This window comes from Acomys russatus, chromosome 7 (genome assembly GCF_903995435.1).
Source record: "Acomys russatus chromosome 7, mAcoRus1.1, whole genome shotgun sequence".
NCBI lineage: Eukaryota > Metazoa > Chordata > Mammalia > Rodentia > Muridae > Acomys > Acomys russatus.
The window spans coordinates 44196987-44223533 of record NC_067143.1 but is presented as its reverse complement, the minus strand read 5'-3'; the positions used below and the strand labels follow the sequence as shown (position 1 = coordinate 44223533).

Sequence of the window (26547 nt, the reverse complement as noted above, 5' to 3'; positions counted from 1 at the left end):
CAAAGAATGTCATGTGATAGCTCTTCCCAAAGAAGACATGTCAAAATTGGTCATTGGCAATCTAGGGACCTCAGGCTACACTGAGGGCATTTTATGATTTAGATACAAAGACAGAAATAAAACATATTCTTCAGAAGATTGAAATGTATCTGTTTTTCTCAGAAAGAAAGCTAATGTTCTTTCCACTGCATTCTAAATTTTAAAGCCAAGGGATGTCATCAGATTGTAATGACCGCTTCTAAAAGGCAAAATACCAATGACTAGTAAGTTCTTCAAAGTTCCATTGTACTGTGAATTAAATAAGTACAATAGAAACAGAAGCCTACCAGTGGTGGCCATTGTGTATGCATGAGCATGGAGAATAATGACATGTTTTGAGAAATGTTTGTCTATCATTCTATCCATTGATTTTGATCTAAGGAAGATATTTGAACAAGGCTCTGGCTATTGACAGGTCATAATATGACCCCTATAATATAACCCTGTTTGGAGTCATCATAAGAACCCTATTCCTAGCATGGTGTTTATTCTTAGCTTCTGAAGGGCTGGGGCTCAAGTTCAGGTTTTTGCTGTGTTGCTGGGTCTACAGACACTTGAGGGGGGTCTCACATTTTTACATAACTCCTTTTTAGATCTACTTTTCCATGTTATCTTCTCCATAAGTTTCTTGGCCTACATGGCCATATGTCAAATGTATGAGTGAAACAACTAGAAAACAGAGGCCTTCAAAATGGTCCAAGGCCACATAGAACATAGAGCATGAAACCCAGGTCCTCTGACTCTGAATACTGTACTGTTTTCTGGGAGAACCAATGAGACCAGTTCCTCTGGGGAGAAGGCCACTTGTCACTTTACCTATGCTTTCAGGCTTCATGAAAACACTGTGTTGGGTGTTTTTGCATGCATAAGAGAATTTAGTTTCTCATGTCTTTAAGATTTCACCACACACACACACACACACACACACACACACACACACACACACATACACACCACACACAAACACATATGTACATATTCCATTACTGCCTAGACACTCACTACACACTAAAGCTTAAAATGATGCCATTTCCATTGTAGAAGTTACCGCCATGCCATAGTTACTCCCAAGAAAGAGGAACAAGAAGCTTAGGCAGGGCACAGAGAGTGGGAGCAGGCTACAGGACATGTAGACAGTCAGATGAGGAGAAAAAGAGAGGTGATGGGCAGCATTTCTTGTGTGCCAATGATGTGCCTGGCCTAGCTTTGGACCTAGGTCATCTCATTGACTCTTCAGAACATTTCGGTGACTTGGCCAGCACTGTCACCATCTGACAGTTGAGAAAACACCAGAGAGGAAAGTCTCCTTACTCCAAGGTCAGTTCTGTTAGTAACAGACATTAGAACTCGTAGCTCTCTAGGGTTTGGACAGTGCAAGTCTCTCCATGTCTTTGGGACTAGTGGCCAGACAAAAGTGCTCCTTGGATCCTGTCACTCTAGCTCTATACACTACACTGCTCCAGCAGTACTGAAAATACTTATTTGAGGTTAATTTGGCCTGTGTATAATTTCTTCTTGATAATACTTCAGACAGTTCACTATTTGAGTCAAGATATTTTGATGCCTTATGTCAAATGCTTTATGCCTTAGCGTGTCACTCTTCCCGGCCTCAGTTTCCCCTCTGTAAAATGTGGGTCTTGAATTTGATTAGCTTCCTAACCTTAATAATTTCTATTTAAACCACAGGCCAGATTTTCAGCTGATAGCTTTAGTTATTTTTGAGCTCTAGATGTCTCTGTATCAGTCAAGAACAGGGAAGGGAGCAACCTTTATAGTATTTGAAGGAGCTGCCAAAAAATGAAGGGGAGACTCAAGAATTCTCATACAGATGAAGGATGAACTCTAGATTGTGGTCTAAGTAGATCTTCCTGTTTCAGGGAGGAGCATAGGACAGAAATGTTCAGGTTATTCAGTGCACAACCCTGTGAGGTGATAGTTACACAGCCTGGGAAGCCAGAATGAGGCCTAATAAACAGAGATTAGAATAAAGTGTGCAGTAGGCCAGCATATAAATAAGAATATTCCATGGACAGTAAAGGTTCTACAAATGTTTCAGGAATATGTGAAACCATGGCATTAAGGTTTCAAGGAATAAAACTTCCCATTTCTGTAGAGATGAGATTTCCACTCATGAGGGCATGTAACAACAGAAAGTGTTACTCTCAGAAATGCTGTTTTTGGTTTTTTTTGTGTGTGTGTTGTTTTGTTTTTTATTCCTAACTGCACAGCAAACAGGTCACATAAAGACTGTCATATCTCAAAGCCAGGGTCAAAATTTACTAGGAGGTGAAAAGTGCTTCTGTGTTAGATAGCAAATAGTTGAGGATGATGATCAAGGCAAATTTCTAAGTTACCATTCCTATAGCCAGTCAGCTTTCTTTTTTCACTTGTTCTACCCTTCGAGACAGAATCTCATTTTGTGGCCTAGGTTGGCATAGAAATCGCTTCTTAGTTGATGCTGGCCTCAAACTCATGGCAATCTTCCTGCCTCAGCATCTCAAATTCTAGGATTATAGGCATAACTCAGTATCCTCAGTGTATGTCTAGACCCATAAACGTGATCCTGTTTAGGAGTCAAACTAGCAAACACAATCCCACCTTGACTTCTGGAATTACATTTACACATGTGTCAAACCTCTCACTGTTCAGCACGGATACTTCCTCTCTAAGAAATCACTCAGTTAAAACTGGGAAAATTGATTGTCACAAAATGTACATTCCCTGGATGTGTGTTCAGAAGTGTTTGTGGCAGATGCCACATGCAAATGAACCTAAAAAAAAATACAGCTTTCCTCAATAAGCTGCAAAAATGCAGCTGTCTAATGCAATCCCTGTATCAGGTCAGTCTGCTAGGGAACAAGTGTCTTTGCCTATTTCAAAATGGAAATAGCAGACTAGGTTATTCATGTGTAAGGAAAGCGGACTGAGCAAGGGTGTGGCATTTGTACTCCTGCTATTCGGGGTGCATTTCTCAATGTGATGCTATGATGGCCAATGCCATAGTTATCTACAGGACCTTCTTTAACTCTGTGGCAAAGTGCCTTCTTTCCCAAACCTGAGGGATGTTCCTGTTAGTGCTCTCCCTGGAGGCCTTGACCACCAGCTTTGGCTTTGGCCCATTCAGTCCAGTTTCACCAAGAATTGTACTGAAGCAATTTGGCAGAGCTCCCTCACCCTTGACATTTGGTCCATTACCTTATATTCTGCCCTTTAATATTTCATCACACTGGCTTTCCTTCAGCCAGGATCTTCCCAAGTCCTTTTAGCTAGAATTTTATTTGTCTTACTGCTGCTATTTTTTCTTAGTAATGATCAATCTCGTGATATCTCATCTGTCCTTAGCTATAGGGTGCCAGTTGTTCTTGTATCCAGGAATGCGACCTTTTTCTTTCTCCTACTGTAAAATATGAACCATAGCAAGCCTTCCTGAAGAATCTTTCCTATAATAATTAACAAACCTCATAAATTATTGCCTTTAATATCCTCCCTAGTCCCCATGTCAATCTTACCTCTTTCTTCTTCTCTACTTACTTAGTAATATCAAAGGCACCCATTTAGCAAGAATTTAGGGAGCCATTTATATCCACATGACAGATGACATAACTACATAATAAGGTAGAGTGGCATGTAACTGCAACCCCAACATTTGACAAGGTGAGACAATAGTGCAAGTGTGAGGGCAGCCTTGCCTATATTGTGAAATTTTGTTTAAAAAAATAAAAAGGGGGCTGGAGAGATGGCTTAGAGGTTAAGAGCACTGGATGTTCTTCCAAAGGTCCTGAGTTCAACTCCCAGCAACCACATGGTGGTTCATAACCATTTGTAATGAGATCTGGTGCTCTCTGAATACTGTATAAATAATGAATAAATAAATCTTAAAAAAATAAAAAGGAACTATTGATACAACTGAATCTTCCTTGCCTATGTGGATCCATTTCCAGGTAGGGTTATTTATTATATAATTGTGTGTGTGTGTATATATACATATACATACATATATATATATACATATATATATATGTATGTATATATATAAAATAGCTTCCATATGTTTCTGAGCCCTTAATTTTGTTTGCCTTTTTAGAGATTGCTCATAACTTCTGGTTATCTTTTATAATACTTATTAATTTTCCATGTGGGTGATTCTTATTTTTACAACTTATTTCTAAGTTCAAAAGAGCAGGGCCTAGCTCCACCAGCTGCTGCTCTGTCCCTTGGTGCTATCTTGGTTCTATTCCTCCCATGAAACTCAGCATACAGTCCTCTTCCAAAGCAAGCAGCTTTCATTCTAGTCTCCCTGACAATTTGCTTTGTCTCCATGTCCCAGCTTAGATTTATATAGCAACCTAATGTACTTATCCAATTATCGTTTAAGGTCTAGAATCTTTCAATGAGGCAGTTTCTCTGACCCTCTCTAAAATCTATTGAAAAACCTACAAAAGCTTCTATAGCCCTGTCTGGAGCAGCACATGATTTCCTAATGCTATGTACGGTGTTGACTCTATATACTGTGTTGCTGACTCATTAATTCATATTGTCACTCTTTCCAAGTAGACAGAGGGGCCCATGAGAATAAAAGACATATTTATAACCTCCTCTCACAGTGTCTGGCCCAATGTCACATTTGGTAGCTATCAACATGCACAAATTAAATATGACTTCAAATTCAGCAAGTACTAAGGGATTTGCAGCGTCACTACAGAAAGCTTTGATAACCTTCCAAGTCCAGAAGTTTTTTTTTTTTTTTTTTTTTTTTTTTTTTTTTAAGAATTATCGCCCTCCGAAGGTACAAATGTGACTCACTGATGCAGTAGATCAACTGCTGAAGTCATTTTAATGCTTTCACTCTTTACCTGAGTCTGCCGTCCTCTGCCGCAGCACCTCCTGGAATAATCTTCGTAATAAATATGCCAGGGTCATCTCCAATGTGAGGATTATCTGTCCCTCCAGCAATACTGAACCCCAGGCCTGAATTTCCCTGTAGAAACAATAAGTGGATATTAAATGATGTGCTGTCATTTAAAACCCAGTCCCCCTAGCCCTTTTTGTTATCATGATACTACTCAAATGGAAATTTGGTGATAGTGGTCTTGTGTACAGAGCCGCAATGCTCACTGTCAGCAGACACAGCAAGGTCAGAGGAACTCTCAGGTCTTTGTTTGGCAATAACTCAAGGGGTGGTATAATTTTTACTTAAAAATGATTCCTTTATGCAGCAATTAAAATAACCATTATGATTGAATAAGAAAGGAAATATTGAAAATAAAGCATGTGGGGCATTCGAAGAGGTTTTAGGATATCAGCTATAAAAATATACATTCACATGAAAAAAATGAGAAGTAGTTATATAAAAACCACAAGGTGATACGATAGTGAAATTTATGTGGCTTTGCCTTATTGATTCTACTTTTGTTGCTTTATGGATTATCCATCAAACAAATGGGCTCCAATGTAACCCGCTTGGACTTCTGGAGGAAAGACCCCTTCCAGATCCAGGACACATGAGATACTTCTGGTGATGAACAAGGCCGATTTGCAGTGACAATAGACAAGCCACATGTTACTTCTTCATCATGAAAGTTTGAGTAGATTACATTCTAATGAACTTTTTATACTTTTTTATATTGCAGTAATTAACGTCCAATATGATTGTAACTCCTAAAAATAAGGCATACTGAAAGTTCCCTCAAAATTCACTTATAATCTCCAAAGATTTCTTATTTACATATTCTCTTTAATCTATTTCACCATGGTTACATTCTGTTTCAACAATTGTGTTCTGATGTTTTTCCAGTTCACATTTGACTTTAAATCCTTTCTGTACATCTAGGTACTTTTTAAGATGGGAAAGTAGTATCTCATTAAGATCATATGCCATCACATATTTAACTGGTCTGTTAATGGATATTTAACTTTATTCATGTGAGGACATTGAATATAGCCTACTCAATTTATGATTGTTTGAGTAAGTTCTACTCTGTGGTGAAAATCAGGCAAAGAGTAAAAATTTAACACTTAAACCTGAGAAATAAATTAGGGCACTCAATTAGTCAATAAAACCTCAATATCAAGATAAAGTCAGATATAAACCGGTAGTTATACTACAATAAATGTGAAGGTCATGTTTAGCATTGTCTTTTGGGGAGTGTGCACATGGGGTGGGTGGTGCACAGATCTAGGTGGGCATGGGAAGAGGCCAGAGGAGAATGTTGGATGCCTTTCCCTACGGCTTTCTACCTTCTCTCTGAGACAACGTCTCACTGAACGGGAAGCTTATCATCTTTGACCTAGGCTGGCTGACTGGCCCACAAGCCCCGGCCATCCTCTCCTTCCCTATGACCATTGCTAAGGCTGCAGGTAAGTATGTTGATAGCCATGTGTGTTGGGAAGCCAAACTGACATCTTTTTCCTAGATGAGGAATATCAAATGTGAGGAGCAAGTGCTCTCACTCACCTAACCATCTCTTCAGCCTTGGTTTAGTACTTTTTTAAATTTATGAATTTAAGAAAAGAGAATTTTTAAGGCTATGTTTATTACGAAAACTTAAAATTTTAAATTAGTCGAATGCAAGTAATATCTTATATTTTATGTGGGCATCCATAGACACAGGACAAGCAATATCGTGAGTGTGTGTGCAGGGACGTAGACACACACACGTGCGCGCGCACACAAACACACACATGTGTGCATGCGTGCACACACACACACACACACACACACCCACACACAGACACTAAAGTAAGTCTTGAAAAAATTAGTAGGACTGGAGAGACGGTTGGGCAATCAAGAGCATATTCTGCTCCTCCAGAGGCCCTGAGTTAGGTCCCAGGAGCGCTGGGAAGCTCACAACTACTTGTAATTCAACTCCAGGGGTTCCAATGTCCTCTTCTGACTTCTGCTGTTTCCCATATACACATGGTAAACATCCTCCACAAAAATTAACTAATTAATTAGTAAAGGAAAAATCTTTGAAGACCCTACTTATACCTTTGATATTGTCTCTAATTCTGAGGTCCTTTAAAAAATCCCAATGTCCATTAATCAGAGACACATATTATCATCTATATTAATCATTAATTTATTTGCTGGTTATAAGACACCATCTCACCAATGGAAGTTCTGCCTGGCTCTAAGAGGTGGCCACTTCAGACTTCATTTTCTCAGATGCTGGGAGTCTTGGCTAGGATCACCCCCATAGACTCTTGGGAGCCTCCCCTATCCCAAGTCTCTGGCTAGTTCCAGAGATACAATTTCCTTTCTTTCTCCCAACCCTCTTCCTGCCTCCTCTCCTCCATTTTTTCCCAACGTGTGATCTCCAGCTCTGTTCCTTTCCCCACGCCATCTTCTATCAGCTCCCTCCATCCATTCACCTCTATTTTATTTGATTTCCCCTTCTGAATGAGATTCAAGCATCCTTCCTTGGACTCTCATTGTTACTTAGTTTCTTTGGGTCTGTGAATTTTAGCATTATTAACCTGCACTTAATAGCTAATGTTCACTTATAAGTGAATATATACCATGTACCATGTGTGTCTTTTTGGGTCTGGGTTACCTCACTCAAGATGGTACTTTAGAGTTCTATTCATATGCCTGAACATTGCATGATGTCTTTGTTTTTCATGGCTGAGTAGTATTCCATTGTGTAAATGTACCACAGTTTCTTTATCCATTCTTCAACTGAGGGCTGTCTAAGTTGTTTCCAGATTCTGGCTCTTAAAAATGAGGTTGCTATGAACATAGTTGAACAAGTTTCCTTGTGATATGGTAAAACATCATTTGGGTATATGCCTAGGAGTGGTATAGCTGGGTCTTAAGGTAGAGCTATTCTCAATTTTCTGAGAAATGGTCAAAGTGACTTCTAAAGTATTTGTACTGGTTTGCACTCCCACCAGCAATGGAGAAGTGTTTTCCTTGCTTCCACATCCTCATCAGCATGTGCTTCACTTCAGGTTTTTCTTTCTTTTTTTTTCTTCTTTTTTGTTTTTGTTTGTTTGTTTCTAAAAGTTTAATCAATCTGATTGGGGAAAAATCTCAGAGCCATTTTGGTTTTCATTTCCCTGATGAATATATACATATACATATATATATATGTATATATATAATTTCTTTTTTGAGATTAATAAATTAATTAAATTTATTACTAATCAAGAATTTATACTTTGAATGTATAGAGTCCCCAAACAAACAAAAAGGAACCAAAGAAACACAAACAGATAAGCATTATTTTATATGTCTATATACAAACATTTATAATTATGTATTTCTATATTCCTAAGATTCTTATTATTATATCCTTCCCTGTCCATTATCTACCTATCTATCTGTTATCTTCAATCATTTGTATACTTGTATCCTTCCAGAGATCTGGTGCTTTCTCAGAAAATTGGGAATAGTGCTACCTCAAGACCCAGCTATACCACTCCTGGGCATATACCTGAAAGGCGCTCCACCATACAACTATGCTCAAAGCAGCCTTATTTGTCATAGCCAGAATCTGGAAACAACCTAGATGTTCCTCAACCAAAGAATGAATGAAGAAATTGTGGTACATTTACACAATGGAATACTATTTAGCTATTAAAAACAAGGAAACCTTGAAATCTTCAGGCAAATGGATAGAACTAGAAATGATCATCACACGTGGCGTAACCCAGACTCATAAAGACACTCATGGTATATACTCACTTACAAATGGATATTAGCCCCAAAATAGATCAATTCTGAGAGACTCCACTCAGGGGGGATCAGAACAGATACTGGGACTCGAAGCTGGACTCTGAGCAGAGAGCTGAGAGTTGTAGGGAAGACCGGGGGGAAGGAAGGTTCAGGAGAGAGAAGGAGCTCTACAGGGAGAACATCAAGGCCTGCAGATCTGGACACGGGGTGGGAGGCGGGGGGGGGGGGCGGCGTGAGGGCTGCACAAACTGATGCATCAACCAAGGACAATGCATGCAGAGAACAAAGAGCCCCTGTTCAGATATAATCGATGAACTGTGGATTCTCCACATGATGGAGAGGGTAGACTGCTGCTGAACCTCTGGCAGGCACTCTGGTGCCCACAATTTGGTCACTGCCCCTAGGCAAGATGGCCTAGCAGGCACACAGAGGAAGGGGATGCATGCTATCCTGATGAGTCCTAATAGGCTGTTCCCAGACAGTTGAGGTAGGAGGGGAATAGAGCAGAAGAGGGAGGGAGGGTGGGTGGAAATGGGAAGATGAGAAGGAGGGAATAACAATGGGGATGAAATGGGAATAAACTACAATAAATAAAATATACATTTAAAGAAAAAGAAAATATAAATAGTTCTAGATGCAGTTGATATCGCTTGCCGTTATATGCTTTGCAGGCTTCAGTATTTAAATATAGCATGAATGTTTCTTTAAGTGCTTCTTGTCTGTTGAGAATCCTGTTTAGCTCTGGACCCCATTTTTAGAACTGGGTTATTTGGTTTGTTGGTATCTAATTTCTTGAGTTATTTATATACTTTGGGTATTAGTCCTTTGTCGGATGCAGGGTTGTTGGAGATCTTTTCCCATTCTGTAGGCTGCTGTTTTGAACTATCAGTGGTGTCCTTTTCAGTTTCTCAAGGTTCCATTTATTAATAGAGCCTGACCTGTTGGTATTCTGTTCAGAAAATTGTCTCCTGTTCCAATGAGTTCAAGGCTCCTCTCCACTGTCTCTTCTATTAGATTTTGTGTGTCCAGTTTTATGTTGAGGTGTTTGATTGACTTGGAGTTAAGTTTTGTACAGGGTGATAAATCTTGATCTATTTCTATTTTTCTACATGCAGACATCCAGTTAGACCAGGACCATTTGCTGAAGATGCTTTCTTTTTGTTTTTAGTGTTTAGTAGGCAGCATTCTTCTATCTATTTATATGATTCAATGACTTTAGATTCACATATGAGAGTATATAATATCTATCTTTTTATCTTCTGTATAAATCACTTAGCATAGTATTATTAAAATTGACAAGACCACTTTCTTTTTATAGGCTGAATGACAGTGCATACCAAATTCTCTTTATTTATATGTCCCAGGATGTACATTTATTTTGATCCCAAAATCTGGCTGTTTCTTTTAGGCAGGGTTGCACTGCGTTGGCCAGTCTGGCCTAGAACTCTTGATCCTCTTGCCTCAGGTTCTCCAGCACTGACATTTCAGGAGCATGCCCATAGTCTGGGTTGTTATTTTCCACAGCATAATGTAAGGGTGTAGAGATCTCAACACATTGATGTCAAGATGCCAGGTGAATAACAAGAACTGGGAATGCTCGAGTTTCTGTTAGCTTTCGTTTCAGTTTCTTGAGGACTTTACTAGTATTTTCAGTGAGTGTGCTAATTCACTTTTCCAACAACAGTAAATAAGCCTTTCTTTTTTGCCACATTCTTTTAGTATTCCTTTTGTTGCCATAATAGCCATTATGTCATATAATGTTATAATAGCCTTTCAACACATGTGAAGTAAAAGTACATTTGCATTCTTTATATATCTAGATTAATGTCATGTCATCTACATGACTTGTAAGTATTTTCTCCAAATTCACATCTGTCCTTTACTGTTAATTGCTTCTCTTGATACAGTGTTTTTGCTGTCTATATTTTGGGAGCTAAATAAAAAAAAAAAATTACTGTCCAAGTAGTTTAGACTATGTTTTCTCAGTAGGTTTATACTTTCCAACCTTTTGTTTAAAGTCTTAATCAATTTTGAGCTGATTTTATTAGTGATGTGACATAAGGCTTCAGATTCACTCTTTTGTTGTACATCCAGTTTTTCTCATAGCATTTATTAAAATATTATCTCTCATTATGTGTTCTTGGAACTTTCTTTTTAAAGACTGATTGACTGTAAGTGTGTTGAGTCCTTTCCGAGCGCTCTAGTTTTTCCCATTGCTTGGGGTGTGTGTTTTTCTCCTCATGCTATGTTGTTTTAATGCTTTTTCCCACTGTAGGATAATTTGAAACCTAGTACTATGATCTTCCAGGTGTTACCTTTTTTAAATGACTGCCTTGGCTACTTAGAATTTTTCATGTTTCTATAAAAATTCTACTTGTTTTTTTATACATCTCTGAAGCATGATACTGGGATTTTGGAAATGACTGAATTGAATCTGTAGATCTATTCACACTGGTAGGTTTTTTTTTTTTTTTTTTTTTTTTTTTAAATCACAAAAGATACGTTTTATAAGACCTAGTGAGGTTTCTGTGTGCATTCCAGTATTGCTGTCTATCACATTTACTGATTTACATAGGTTTACATATAGTCCTAGAGAATTATCATTTGATCACAGATTCTTTCACTATTTTGCTGAATTAAGTTTTCTCCAGATGTTAAATGATTGTCCCACCTCTCTGAGTAGGTCACTTCTTTCTATGTTTTTCATCAGATTTATTTTCTGTGTATGTAAGTGCCTGCATGCATGCATTTGCCCTGTTTGCATGCTTAGTGTCTGCAGGCCAGAAGTGGGCATCAGCTTCCCTGGAACTGGAGTTACAAGATGCAATGAGCCACCATACGGGTGCTAGGAACCAAACCCAGGTCTTCATTAAGAGCTGCAAATGTCTTAACCACCAGGGAAGTCTCTTGCAATTTTATTTATAACTATTTTTAGAATTGATTATGTGTACATGTATATCTGTGTGTGGGTTTGTACATGTGAGCATGGCTCCTTGAGTGGTCTGAAGAGGCCGTTGGAGCTCCTGGGGCTGGAGTTACAAGTGAGCTGACTGTCATAGATGTTTGGAACCAGACACCAGTAGTTTGTAAGGTGAAATGCATTCTTAGTAGCTGGTCATCTGCATTTCCCTCTTTTCAGAGATGTGTATATCAACTTGGCTCACATATTATTATTTGTAGTTGTCTGTTTTATCTTATGCTCAGTGTTTTTCTTTAGTTTTTAGAGACTTATCTGGTACATAGTGTTATCGATAAATATTTGAGAATCAGTGACTAATTGAGATACCTACAGAGAATGTATACTAAGTGGTACCAAAGGAAAGACTCACACAGGACACAAGAGAAGCCTATCATTCCTTGAAGAATGCCTTGTGGAAGTAGAAGTCACTTTATCCTACATTAATGTAAGCATGAAAAAGGTAAAGCTGTAATATTCAAATTGTGGCTTAGCTCCAGTAGGAATAATGATGTAAGGACATCCGAATTGGGGAAACGCTGGCTTTGAAGGCATGGGCAGACCTTTCACTCAGAAACTCGGTTAATAGTCAGTAACTATGAGGACCCAAGAGTCTACCAAGAATGAGCATGATGGATTTAAGGGGCTCTTTAGGACTACTGGCTACATACAGGAGAACTACTCTTGTGATAGAGAAAAGGAAATGCTTTAAGAAATTTTAGAACGGTAAGTCTATCACTATTGTGCTTTAAAAACATCCTGTGATTCAGCACATCTTGAAAGCAACTGCTTTGAGGACAACAAAGAGACACTTAACCACTGTTTAAAGAACTGACTACAGTACAGAGCATGTGGTGGCTCTTCTCTTCCCTACTGTACATTTCCTGAACCCCAAAGCCACACCAAGGAAAAGGATGAATGGATGGGGACCCCACAGTGGAAAGATGTAGATATAAACAGAATTTAGCTTGCTTGGTGTTTCTGATCTCAAGAATGCGCAGAAGGTTTTGTAGTCCTACTCAAACCAGTCTTCCAGATGGGTCCAGTTAGCCACTGTAGTTTTTAAGAGAGGTTTGTCTGAATTTACGTAAAAACTGATTTGAAGTGCTTTCTCCCTTCCCTTCCTGTTTTTCCCAGCTGTTGCCACAAATCTACAACACACAGTGGATCTCAGTGAAAGGAAAATCTGCTTGTCTCTCTCCATGGCTGAATCATTTCAGTCCCCTGATGTCTGTCCCAGAGGTCCTGGCTGAAAAGGCAGGTCTCGGCACTTTCCTCTTCTGAGTGGCATCTCTCCATGGGAACCGGCTGACCTCCAGATGACACTCTTAGATCCTGAAAATTGTGGCTAACACACTCAATGTTGAAGTCCAACAGCATCAATAGAAACCAGAGGTGTCATGCTGGTGAGGGCAACACCTGTATGAGGGACTAGGAGGTCTTCTGTGTACTTGTGGATGGGTAGATTCTGTGACCAATGCATGTGACTGGCATGGACTATTCTTTCTCCTAGTCACCAGTTTTCTACATTTGCTGACTGCCCTGCAAAACCACAAACCATTGTCTGGCTAAAAGGTGCTTCCTGCTGCCTGTGCTCTATGGCACCTCTTCTCACCAGAACAAGCAACAATTCGAGCTTCCAGTATTACAAACACCATGTTTCTAGGAAGGCTCCTTAAAAAAAATATTCCTCAAAATAAGTTGCCAAAAAGACAAAGATAAGTCATATCAGAATCTCATGCTTTTGTACACTGTTCATAGATATGGATTTTTTTATATTTTAGAAATAAAATTCTTATTTAAAATACTATTTTCTATAATCCTGGTCTGGGAATTTATCCCAGAAAAATATCTATAGGTATGTGCAATGCTTTGTTTTTGCATTATTTTTCAAAAGTAACACACACACACACACACACACACACACACACACACACACACACACACACAGCTCCTGAAATCAGACATCTTTCAAAGCAGTGTGATGGGTTAGGGAAATAACTCCATGGGTCAGAGCAGTCGCTGCACAAAACTGAGTTCAAATCTCCTGCGATTATCTATACTGTCTTGTGGTAAGTACTGAGGTTGAATCCTGGACCTTGCACGGGTGAGGCAGATACTCTCTCACTGAGTCACATTGCTGGCCCATTTATTTTAAGACAGATACCGTCATGGTCATGTTACCCAGTATAGTCTTAATCTTGACATCTGCTTACTTCAGGTTTCCTAGTAGCTAGGATTATGGGAATACATCAGCATCCTTGGTGTAGAAGAGGAGTTTTAAAAGCTATAAAATCCTAAATAACCAAATAAGTTATCTAAAGTCACATAGCAACTACTCACTGGATTTAAAATGCAAAGACAGATATTTCAAGTTCTAAATACTGTTTTCATCCTGTCACTCAGTTTCTTCTCAGCTCAAGATTAACTTGATAGCAGTGGAATAATTTACATAGCAATAAATCCTCTTGTTTTCTTCTTTTGAAAGGCTCAGTTGGTAGACCAGAGGACTGTAGCTGAAAGGCTTTAAATCATGTGTATTGATGTCATGATTTTTTTTTTTTCAATTCTGATTAGTATATGAGCATGGAGTTGGACCTTTTGGACTGGAAATTGGTTTCTCATTCTGCCATTCTCAACTTTGAGTCTAGTTTTCTTTTCTGTAAAATGGAGATAATGACAGCCTTGTCAGCCAGACGGAAGCAGATGACTAGAGACTAGCAGAAGGATCGCTGTGACATATGTATGATGGGGAAAGAAATTTGGAAGAAGTAAATCAAGTTCATTTAGAATGTTAGTTGAACTCTAGAGAACTATTGGTGCTAAAAGAGAGGGGAAAAGGCTGATACCCTGAGGAAGAGTAATGGTTATTTGGCAATAAACATAGAGAAATTTCATATTTTAGCCACTGTGAATGACTTCCTTGAGGAATGTAAAGAGGGTTAATGCAAACAAGTTCCGGAAACATTATAACCTTTAATGCCATTAGAAGCAAACACATATTTTTAATAAATTTCAACAAAGTATCTTAGTTTCTTTATGATTTCTCAACGTAAGATGGTTAACAATTGGACCTTCTCTTATCGTCCCATTAAGTCATTTATTTTCAATGATGCATCTGCTGCAATTCCCAGAAAGTCATTTAAAAGAACTTCTGTTTGGAATAGTGTGTACACAGAATTAGGGAGAAATGGGCACTCTTGCCTCATCTTAACCTTGACTTCGGCTTGCCTGTCAGTCTACACATGATAATCCGACACACAAATCTGGTTCATTTGAGTTATTCCTTAAAACCTGCTCGTGTCTTTCAACTTCCACCATCTTGTTTCCTCCCGACTTTCAGACTTCACTAACTCTCGCTGCTTTTCATGTTACTCCACCATCTCATAAGCACTTTAGCCCTTCCCTCTCAGTGAGGCCAGTGCTCAAAGGATGACTACCAGGTCCACATGTCCATAAAGGCTAAAAAAATTTTTTAAAGGACATGGCGTGGGGAGGGGGATGGGGGTGGTGGTGGCGGTGCTAGAAGGCATAAAAACAAAAGAACAAGGATGAAATTAAATAGCAAACAAGTCACATTGGATATAGTGAAAAGTAGTCAGGTGGCCATTCCTCCCACGCAAAGGAGAGAGGCACTCCTCAGCCCTTTCCTCCCGCTGCTGCTGCGGAACATGGGACTGCTGTTAGATGATTCTTTTTTTCTTCCTTGACAAAATCCAGGAATTATTCTCTCTTAAACGAAAAATCAAGTTTTCAATGTTAGACTTTCTCCCACTCTCTCTGTGTTTCTCTCTCACAGCCTCTCTCACTGTCTCTCCCTCCCTCTCCACCCCCACTCAGTATGTGTTAAGTTCTCTAAGAAGCATGTGTCAAGGATTAAATGAGGAAATTTTATTAAGAAAAATGCCTGTGAAAGAAACTAGGGAAACAGCCCTAGAAGAGGCTGAAGAGCCATGGGATGACCAGGCAATCCGTTCACTCCTGCTGCAGCTAAGTGAAAGAAACTAGTGGAGAGGTCAGTTGATAACCTCCTAGATTGCCGCTGTGGGATTCATGAGATGAATCCTCTATCTCCCAGAATGCACCCTGCCTCCACAGCCCTCAGTACCCAGCCATTGGCTTTTCAGAGTAGCCCCTGGGTTGCATGGCCTTGGGGCCAACCTGAGAATAAATTTCCGCTTTCAGAGAGCACAGCAGCTTTCAGAGCACAGCAGCTTTCAGAGCCCAGCAGCTGGGCTCTGGTGAATTATGCTGCCTGTAGTTGGCAGTGTGTGAAGCACATTCTCACGGCTGCCACACAGCTCAACATTGTGAGGATGAAAGAAAACATGTGCAAGCCAGAGACAGGCTTCCAGGGTCAGCCTTTTGTAAACTGCTCACTACTGCCTTGATCCATTTATGCTTTGTCTGTGGAGCCTCACATAGCCCCGTGCTAGCACGTAAAGTGCCTGACTCTCTATATATCCTCATTTCCCCTTCTTTTGTTCTACATAGTTTTGTCACAATTTTTCAACTCGTTCTTTTTGCGTACAGCACATTGGACTGCACATTGACTACATTCTTACCTGCCACATTCTATTGCCAACATCCATTCAAAGCATAACAATTCAGTTATGCATTTTCTCTGCCAGAATCACATAGTACATGGATATGGAAGGAACTGAATAAATTCTTGCATGAACTTAACTGAGCAGACTGCTTTTCTCCCTAAAGTGCATCTCCTCTCTTTAGTAGTCAATTTATCTTCCAACAACAAACTCTACCTCCTCTGATATCTGTGACGTGTTCTTCAACTGCTTCATGGAGATAAAGCTGCCCTTCCCTCTACACTTCTGCATAACTTTGTGCATGACCCACATTGAATACAAGGCCACTTAAATATTGTAGTGGTCGGTTGTATGTCAATTTGACACACGCTGAAGTCATCAGGGAGGAAGGAGCTTTAATGGAGAACATGCCTCTACAAGTTCCAGCTCTAAGGCATTTTCTTAATTAGTGATCAAATGTGGGAGGGCCCAGTCCACGGTGGGCAGTGCCATCCCTGGCTGGTGGCGCTGGGTTCTATAAGAAAGGCAGGCTGAACAAAACATGTGAGGCAAGCCAGGAAGCAGCACCCTTCCGTGGCCTCTGCATCAGCTCCTGCCTCCAAGTTCCAACCCTGCTCGAGTTCCTGTCCTAACTGCCTTTGGGGATGAACCGCAGTGTGGAAGTACAAGCTGAATAAACCCTTTCCTCCCCAATTTGCTTTTGGTCATGGAGTTTCGTTGTAGCAATAGAAACCTGAACTTAGACAAATATCTTCCCCTTCTCTAAACTCTCAGCATTTGGAAGAGAGGTCCACGCCATATTTCCAACGACATTTCTTGATTTAAACCCAATACCTCATGACAGAAAATTCTCAGTAAATGTTTGTTGAATTAAACTAAACTGGAAAAAGAAAAATAAAAAAAAAGAAAAAAAGAAAAAGATGCATTTGGACGACTGAGAGGAGAAGGAAAGGTCAGGTGAAGGAGGTTACTTAAATTTACTGTAGAAATGCTAATGGCTGAATCATCTCATTAATCCCACGTTTACTTGAGTAACAGCCATGGATTCAATATTGTGTCCGATTCTGAAAACAAAAGAACACAGGATCCAATACCTTTCTCCAAAGCCTGAGGTCTATCTGGATTCCAGGGTGGAGAACAGTGTGGCTGTGGCTCAGTTTTTAAACTGCTCCTGGCTTTCTCTGGATCCAGGTGTAAGACATTTTCTTCCTTAGTGGTCAAAGTGGGTGGGCACAGCCCATTGTGGGTGGGGCCACCCCTGGGCTGGTGGTCCTGGGTTCTATAAGAAAGACTGAACAAGCCCTGTGAAGCAGGCCAGTAAGCAGCACTCTTCCATGGCTTGTTTTAAACTATCTTACTTCCCCTTCCTTTATCTCAACTAATTTGCTAATTTCTTATTCACCACTTTAAACAGATAGAAATTCATTGTGTTCCCAAAATAGACTTTTCTCATTTCTCTCTAAGCATCTATATGTGTGATCCTTAGTAGCAGTTTTGCAATCTGCTAACTGTTGAAAATTACATTTTATTCCTTACTAGACTGTGAGGAAAGTTTTAAAATGACTAATACTTTGAATTTTTTCCCTGATACTAACTACCTTTAGCTTTCCTGTGGTGGTGGGAAAAAAGAATAATTGGGCAAAGCAGTTAAGGGCATAAAGATTGTTTTTCTAGCATACATTTCCAGGTTATAGTCCATTACTTTGGGAAAAGTCAGTACGGTAGGACGCCAGACAGCTGCTCTCAGGAAGTAGAAGGCAATGAATGAAAGATGCATGTTAGAGCTCTGCTCAATCACTTTCTAAGGACCCTCTGGCCAGGGCAGTGTGTCAGCTACAGTACAGCAATCTTTCTGCTTCAGGCTTTTCACACCCCACTCAGAGGCACATCTCCAGGTGACTCGTTTTTGTCAAGTTGATGATTAGTGCTAACCATGATCACACACATCACATCGCTGACAGTAGATTATGAGTCCCTAAAAAGAACTCAGCTTAAAATGGCAAGAAAGTCCTAGTCAGGGGAGACTCTGATATAGTATCCTCATATTCTTGCTTCCTTGCTTCCTCACCCTACCCTCACCTGTCTTAACTGGGCTAGTAGGAGTAGGAATGAAAACTCATGGCCTAGTGAGATAGCTCAGAAGGTAACGATGCCTAGCACCACTGATGACCTCAATTAAATCCCTTGGGTCCATGTGACGGAAGGAAAAAAATTGACTCCCAGAAGTTCTCTTCTGATTTCTATAAGTATGCATCCACACACATGCACCTCCACTACCAATATACACACAAATAATTAAGTGTAATTAAAAGCCAAAACTGCCTAGAGCCTGTAAAGGGCAAGCCCTACAGGCAAATGCAAAATGTGAGCACTGTAGTTGACTACTCCTGCTGTGTTTCATCCCAGGTCTACCACTTCTTAGCTTAGACCTTGACCAGTCTTCACGTAACAATGTAAATAACAACTTCCAAGTGAGATGTAAATTACTAATACTCAAATATCTTTAAGCATCATGACATGTATGGAAGAAAATGTCACAGTGAAAGCCACTCCTGTGTATATTAACCAATAAATTAAAACCAGACCGAAGAATGGGATTTATTTTTTTGCACTGTGTGTAGATAGTGGAAAAATAACTACCTAATACCCTTGTTGGTGTTTTAGTAAAAGACATGGTGATAGTACCAACATACACTAGAAGCCATGGGGTTCTTCACTGTCACACACAAAGGTCACTTTCTCTTAACATGCCTTTAGTGAGGTTATAAAAATTGTTAGTTTTATTAAATTTGAGGATATGTGTTACGCCTTGAATGATACTCCCCAGATCTCACTTGTTAAATGCTTGGTCTTTAGTGTAACAGTTTCAGACGTGAGGTCTTTGGGAGAAGGTTAGACCATCATTATGCAATGGGCATGCTTACTCTCCTATTGGGGGATGAAGGAAACTTCGGGAGGTTGTACTAGAGGTAGGAAATATGTCATTGGATGCATGGCCTTGAATGGTTTGTTTTTATTACTGGGTGGTTCTTCTTCTTTTTCTTCTTCTTCTTCTTCTTCTTCTTCTTCTTCTTCTTCTTCTTCTTCTTCTTCTTCTTCTTCTCCTCCTCCTCCTCCTCCTCCTCCTCCTCCTCCTCCTCCTCCTCCTCTTCCTCCTTCTTTTAAAGCTACCATGAGGTGAGAACTATGCTCCATCAAATGCTTTCTCCCATCATTTTCTGCCTTACCACATATTCTGAAACAAGGACACCAAAGAACTGTGCTCAACCTTCCAAATCTACAATTGCAAATCAACCTTGCTTCTTTTACTTCATTTTCTTGGGTATTTTACCACAATGATGAGAATGTTGAATAACATAATAGACACAACATTTTATCATTGTTTAGTATGTATGAAGTTTTTAAATGAGAAATTGTTTCAATTGTAAACTAAGCAAATGAAAATTTAATTGAACATTATTTGTTTTTAAGAACTGACATACAGCTGGGTAGTGGTGGCGCACACCTTTAATCTTACCACTTGGGAGGTAGAGGCAGGCAGATCTTTGTGAGTTCGAGGCCATCCTGGTCTACAGAGAGAGTTCCAGGACAGCTAGAGCTCTTACACAGAGAAGCCCTGTCTCAAAAAAAAAAAAAAAAAAAAAAAAAAAAAAAAAAAGAAAAAAAGAAAGAACAACAACAAAGAACTGACATATAAATACTGGTTATGCAGTATTATGTATCTGATCAAAACTTTTCTGTAAATGAGTAAATAGAGCAAGTTTGTGTTTCTGAAGAAAACAACTGACAACATTTGTGATCAGCAGTAAAATTTGAGTTTTAAAGAGATGTTTGACTTTGTACATCTTGCTCTTACCATTGTCATCATGACCTTTCTGATAAGATAGGTAGCATTGTAGACAAATATGAGTTATTTTTTATATTTGTAGTGAAATATGTCAAAACTTGTATGACTGATTCAATGAACCAGTATGTTCCAGTAAGCCAGTACATAAAATTCTGCAATGCATGTGAAAAGGTTCATTTATATTACAAAGGACATGCATAAATTTTAGTTAATATAGTACAGTAAACTCACTGACATAGCATTAGGTTTTACAATGTAAAAAAATTTAAAATAAAAATCTTCATCCTTTGCTAGGTTTTAGTGCTGTATCAAAAATTATTCATAAATTTAGGAAAAGATTATGAAAACTTAGAATGTCTTTTTTCCATTCAAACACTTTACTTTCCAAATTCTATTCAACAAAAATTACTAATATTTCTTGCTTTGAAAATCTACCCATATTTAATTATGTCCCCTGGATGGGGAGGCCTGGTGGCACTCAGAGGAAGGCTAGCAGGGTACCAAGAAGAGACTTGATACACTATGAGCATATACAGGGGGAGGAGGTCCCCCTCATTCACAGTCATAGAGGAGGGGAGTTAGGGGAAAATGGGAGGATGGGAGGATACAAGGGATGAGATAGCAATTGAGATGTAATATGAATACATTAATAAAATATATTAAAAAAGAAAATCTAAAGAAAGAGGAAGGAGTGAAGGGTGGGAGTAGCATTAAACACATATAAGCACCATACATGTTCATGCTGCCTCAATCTCTGTGAGTTCATATGTGTGTGGGTCATGTTGATTCATAAGTCTTTGGTTTTTTGGTGTTCTCCATCCCTCTTGCTCTTACACTCTTGTGTCTTGGCTATCTAGTTTCAAGTTCTTGGTCATCCAGCAGTTTTGGGTATGGGTTCTATCTTGCAGAGTAGACCTTAAGCCAAATCAGATATTGACTGGTTTCTCCCACAAGCTTAGTGCTACCACTGCCCAAGTATATCATGCAAACAGGAACCCTGCAGGTTAAAGAATTTGTGGCTGAGTTAGTATTTATGTTCTTTCTTTGGTAGTGCCTTCCTATACCAAGTCACTAGCATGTAGGGGTGAAGGCTCTATGTATGTATCAGTTTGACATCTCTATGTTCAATGGGTTGTGTAGGTGTTGTTGTCAGCAATGGGGCTTTGCTATCAGTTTGCGGAGAGCAACCTATATAGTCTTGGCAACATCCTGGGTTGTTCTGGGTTCAGATGGAACCCCTTAGAGCAACAACTCAATTAGATTTAACACCCACTTTTAATTTATAATATAATGACTAGTTGAATACACACACACACACACACACACACACACACACACACACACATATATATATAATTAAATTTGGACATTAAAAATGTCCTCAGACTAAAATGTTTAACAATTTTTGTTGTAAACAATACTCTAGCCATCTAGCATGGTATTGCTGTTGGGGTCAATAACTGCTCCCAAGCCTATTTATATCTAATTCTTAAAGTATAAGTCAACAGTATCAGCTCTTGAAATCAGCATCAATTTTTCTTAGGTTGCAATAGAATCTAAGGAGCTGAGGAAGCAGAATGCTTGAGGGGAGCCAGCAGGTGGGTCCATTGCAGTTTAATTATTATCCAATTAATAGCATTATTATCTCAGGGCATGGTAGAAAGTATCAACCCCAGAGGCACATGGACTTCCCATATGATTTGCTCTTCTGCAGGTGTGCTAAGATTTTTGAAAGTATTTGCAGATCACCCAATTGAAATCTGCCGAACAAGTTCTCCCATTCCTGCTACGGCTTAACATTTTTTGGGCCATGTGTATCATCCATCAAGGGCTTCCTACAGCTGTTATATATCTCGAACTTTGTATTATTTGAAAAATGCAAGGGCCATTGGCAGTGGTACAGGTTTCAAGTCTCAAGATTGTGTTACAGCAAAATTTATTTGCAGAGTTTGTTTCTTTGGCTAAAAGTCATCATTTGTAAGTTTTCAAGCTATTTTGGGAGAAGTACTCCTTTGGCACAGGAATCTAAATGTTCTCAGGCACTACTCTCAGTGGCCAAACAATCAGTCCACTGGCACCCAGGCAATCCCTAACTGCATAACATCACTCAAAAAACCTAGACACTACAACTATAGTATCTTCTGGAAGCACATGAACACAATTTCCATATCAGAAGCTAAAAAGTAGACTAAAGATTCTCTCTTCTCTTTCAGAAGAGTACCCTTCTTTGAAATGTCAAGATTTGGCTTCCAAATAAATCCTCTAACTTCTATTGGGGTTGAAAGAATTTCAAGACATAAGAACCTGCTCCCTCCAACCCCTGAATTCCTCTTGTATTTTCTTACTTCTCACTAGATTTCAGGCACGATATTCGCTTTATTGTACTCTGATATTTCAGGGTTATCGCTTCTTTGGGATTTTCTGCTTACTACTATTTATACTTCTGAATTTGTCTATATCTGTATTCTGTTCTTAACTACTGTGTTACTACTTGAAGGAACCCTTCTATGGATTATCAGCCATTTACTCTTCTCTCTGTCACCAGTCGCCACCCCCTACTTTAGCACTCTGCCATTTTCTTCATATCATTTATCACCATTCAGACTTGTCTTGCTAATTTATTATTCATTTGTTGTCTGTCTACTTCACTAGAGTTTAAGTTTCAGTAGGCAAGGAGTCCCATGTCATATTCACCATTGACTATTCTATTTACAGAACAGTGACAGGCTTATAGTAAATACTACTAATAAATTTTAAAGGCCTGATGACTGTTTCAGTGAGACACTCGAATAACCTGGAAAGAATACAGGTTTGGAGTAGACTGACAAGTGTCTGATCTCACTTAGGCTCTGAGTGTGTCGCCCAGAACTCACATATTATACATTTAATCTCCAGTATAATGTTGAGTGGAGGGATCTTTCAGGGTTGCCTTGGATCTTGGGGGGGTTCATCATCATATGTGACTTGCTACATGTACAGGGAGTGTCCATCTCTTTAGATTCTGCTTTTGCTGGGTGGACACATTATACCCTCATAAGTGGTCACAGGTTTTCCAGACAATATCTTTGGGAGCATAGAGTAGCCCTTATCAGAGACTGACATGCTAATACTTTGGTGTAACCAACCCCCAGATTATTAATAATTCTGTATGTGTGCATGATACATCTGGGGGTCAAAGTGGGGAGGAGAGGACACTTAGTGGAATTGGTTCTATCCTTTCATCTTTATGGGGTTCTAGGGATCAAACTCAGGATATAAGGCACGTGTAGGAAGCACTTTTACTTACTGAGCCATCTCCCCAACCCATAATATTATATTTTTTTATAAAGATCATGATCAGTTTCCTATATTCACTCTGGTGGCCAGTGTCACTCCATTTTTCAATGGTCTTCTGTTTTGGTTGAACAATGACATTTCTGGAAGGTAATGTAAGTGCTCCTTACCTTGTCTGAGAACCATCTGACATTCTTTATCTCACCGCACTCTGGGGACCCCTACCAATGACACCATGGGTTCCAAAATGAAACCATTCAATCTCGGTCATCCTCCTTCCTCCATGTCTGTCCTTTAAATACCCAGACTGCAAGCGGATAATGAATCCTCTGTGTTCTTGAATGACAGCCTCCCCTTTGTAGATCTGTCATGTACATAAGCCTGTTTTGTATTAGAATTGCTCATTCCCCGCCTGTCTTTCCTCTTTTCCAATCTGATGCCCCCCCCCCCCCCGAATATTAGCCTTGAAGCTTCCCTGCTCTTTTTATTTGAATTCTACTCCCAGGGCCCAAATTAATTGTCTTTTGTTCTAGAAAAACTCAATCGGGCCAGTCTTTACAAACAAACACAACTAACATTCAGAAGTGCAGTAGTTATACTAATGTCTCCTAGGCAATTTCTACCATTACTTTATGTTTGGAGAATGAGTATATTAGATTTATCTCTTAACCTATTTTTCAATAATAGAAAGTCAGCAATATTCTCTCGTCACAGTTCTCTGATCTATAACACCAGAAAGCAATGTTGATAGAAGTTGTAGGTGTCCTGTGCTCAATCATAGAGAACATCAAGCTTGTAACACTCCAGATGATGGCATGGATTTAAAAAGAACACAAAGAAGCTAAGTAGGAGACTTGGATCCTTCAGCTTAAATATGGGCTCCTTCTCATTTCCCTCCATTCTCCTCCTTGCTTCTACTTACAGTTCCTAAACACAGGCCATTTCCATCTCTATATTCTTTGCTCATTTACCTAAGCTCAGCTCAAGCACTATCTCTGATTCAAAGATCTCATAAGCTGGGTTTAGACAAGGTTTCTGTGTGCCTTTGGCTTACTTTGGACCTACTCCTGGAAAACGAAATACATTTATTTTATCACATTGTAATAATTAGAAGCGTGAAGAAGGATTATTTGATTTATAGGTACCTCTATCCACGGTTGGCATAGAGTGTACAAAAATATTTGTTTCTTTAAACAAATAAATTCAGTTTTATCTTTATTGGTCTTACCATGTTAAACACTCCATGACCTTTATTTTGGGCATTTCTTGAACAAGCATATTTAAATACTTGTTCCTTTCTGTTTTCTCCCTTCTATAAGTTCCAAAAAAAATTAAGCAGTTCACCTTTTGAAAAATAAAGAATTCTTTTGGCCTCCTGCTGTATGGAGAGGTGCAATAGAAGAACAAGCTGCCCAGTGGAAGCCCGAGGAAGTAATTCACCTACACAATTCCCTCTAATTTCCTAATCACACCCAAAATTCAATCACACTTTAAAAGAAAATGAGGCTTGAAATCTACTTCCTGTTGCTCTTGGAGTCTCCTCTACTCTCCCGGAGGAGTGAAGTTCTACCTCAATCACTTTTTCTAAAGAGCTCATATTTGACTAAGGACTTAACACACAGCATAAAACGGTCCATCTCTGCACCAGCTCCAGCGTGCTCCTATATCTGAAGGTAAAATAAATAACTAGAAGTGAGGTGCAGGAGAAAGGCATACAGTTCCTTTAGTGGGCACTTCACCAGAATATAAAAAGAATAACTGCTTTGTTACTTATCCTTTGAGCAATAGAAGTAAGAAAACCAGGTGTTTACTTTCTCCTATTTTGCAGTAGAAATAAATTTTAGTTTTATGAACGAGGAACCAAAGATAGATTCTCCAGGTTTTTCTTGGCTTCTCTGCCACACCCTTTAGACACTAAGTAACAAGGATAGGTAGAGCGGACAAAATGTTGGTCTATCTTTGTACTTGAAGAAAGTTCATAATTTTCATTCAGGCATAAATATGACTTGCCACATTCTGATGCATCAGATCCACTGTAAACACACCCACCCACCCACCCACCCACACACACACGATAGTGTATTCTTAAAATCCTCTAACTGTCCACACCACCATAAAAAAAAAAAAAAAAAGATGAGTCAGCTTTCAGAGAACACCTTTGACCTCAAGCAAAGCACACAAGCATGCTTTCCTGATGGGGTTTATGCACACAGCTTCCTCTCTCCCAGAAGAAACATCTACCAGATGGCAAAAATGACAACCTCAGAAAAAAACAAATTAAAGCTGAGTTTAGATCAGCAGCATTTCAGAAGGTCAAAGAGCAGATTCCTCTTAACAAAGCGTAGCACAGGGTTTTAGAGACAAAACCTTATTATTGAAATAATGTTATTTCACAGCACTTAAGGATAGACAGTGATGTCTTTGCCTGAGGTTGTAGTGCTTCCTCATCCTACAGTGAGGTCAAAGGTCTTAACTACTATCACAAAGTCAGATGGATAGGATCACTTGATACTGAAGGTTTTAGGGTATGACAACCAAATTAATTATCTATGAATTTCACATTTTAAATTCATGATATAATAATCTCTCTCTCTTTATCTCCTTATCTATCTATCATCAATCACCTATATCACTATATATCACTATATAGAAAGTATATATGATGAATTTAAAATGTGAAATTCATAAATAATTAATTTGCTTGTAGCACCCTAAAATCCTCATTAGCAAACAATCCTATCCATCCTGATATATATATATATATCACTACACACACACACACACACACACACACACACACACACAATTACATACCATAGCGATGCTAACTTTCACAAATACATATGTGAACACTTTGCTCCACTACTTAAGAATGACAAAGAAGCACATTTCTTTTCTTTTCTTCTTTTAAAAGCACATTTCTTTTTCTTTTCTTTTTGTTTTTCAAGACAGGGTTTATCTGTGTAGCCTTGGCTGTCCTGGACTGGCTTTATAGACAGGCTGGCCTTAAACTCACAGAGATTCACCTACTTCTTCTTCCCTGAGCCGGGATTAAGGGCATGTGCCACCATACCTGGCTTAGAAGCATATTTCTAAAAGACAGTAGAATCCTACCTAGATGAAATGTTTCCTGTTTAAGTTGACACCAGGGGTAGAAATTTCAGTAGCATATTTCAGAGTAGGTTGGAAGGTGTCCATTTTGTTTTGA

At 39.1% G+C, this 26547-nt stretch overlaps 1 protein-coding gene across 21 annotated transcripts in view; it reads right to left on the bottom strand.

Moving 5' to 3' along the window:
• The window catches only part of Dlg2 (discs large MAGUK scaffold protein 2), a 1899378-nt gene that overhangs the window by 538734 nt on the left and 1334097 nt on the right, over positions 1-26547 (bottom strand). For all 21 annotated transcript variants that reach the window (XM_051148923.1, XM_051148943.1, XM_051148920.1 and 18 more), the window contains one exon: positions 4893-5017. In XM_051148923.1, coding sequence (XP_051004880.1) covers positions 4893-5017 — 125 coding nt within the window. The remainder of the gene's footprint in view (positions 1-4892; positions 5018-26547) is intronic.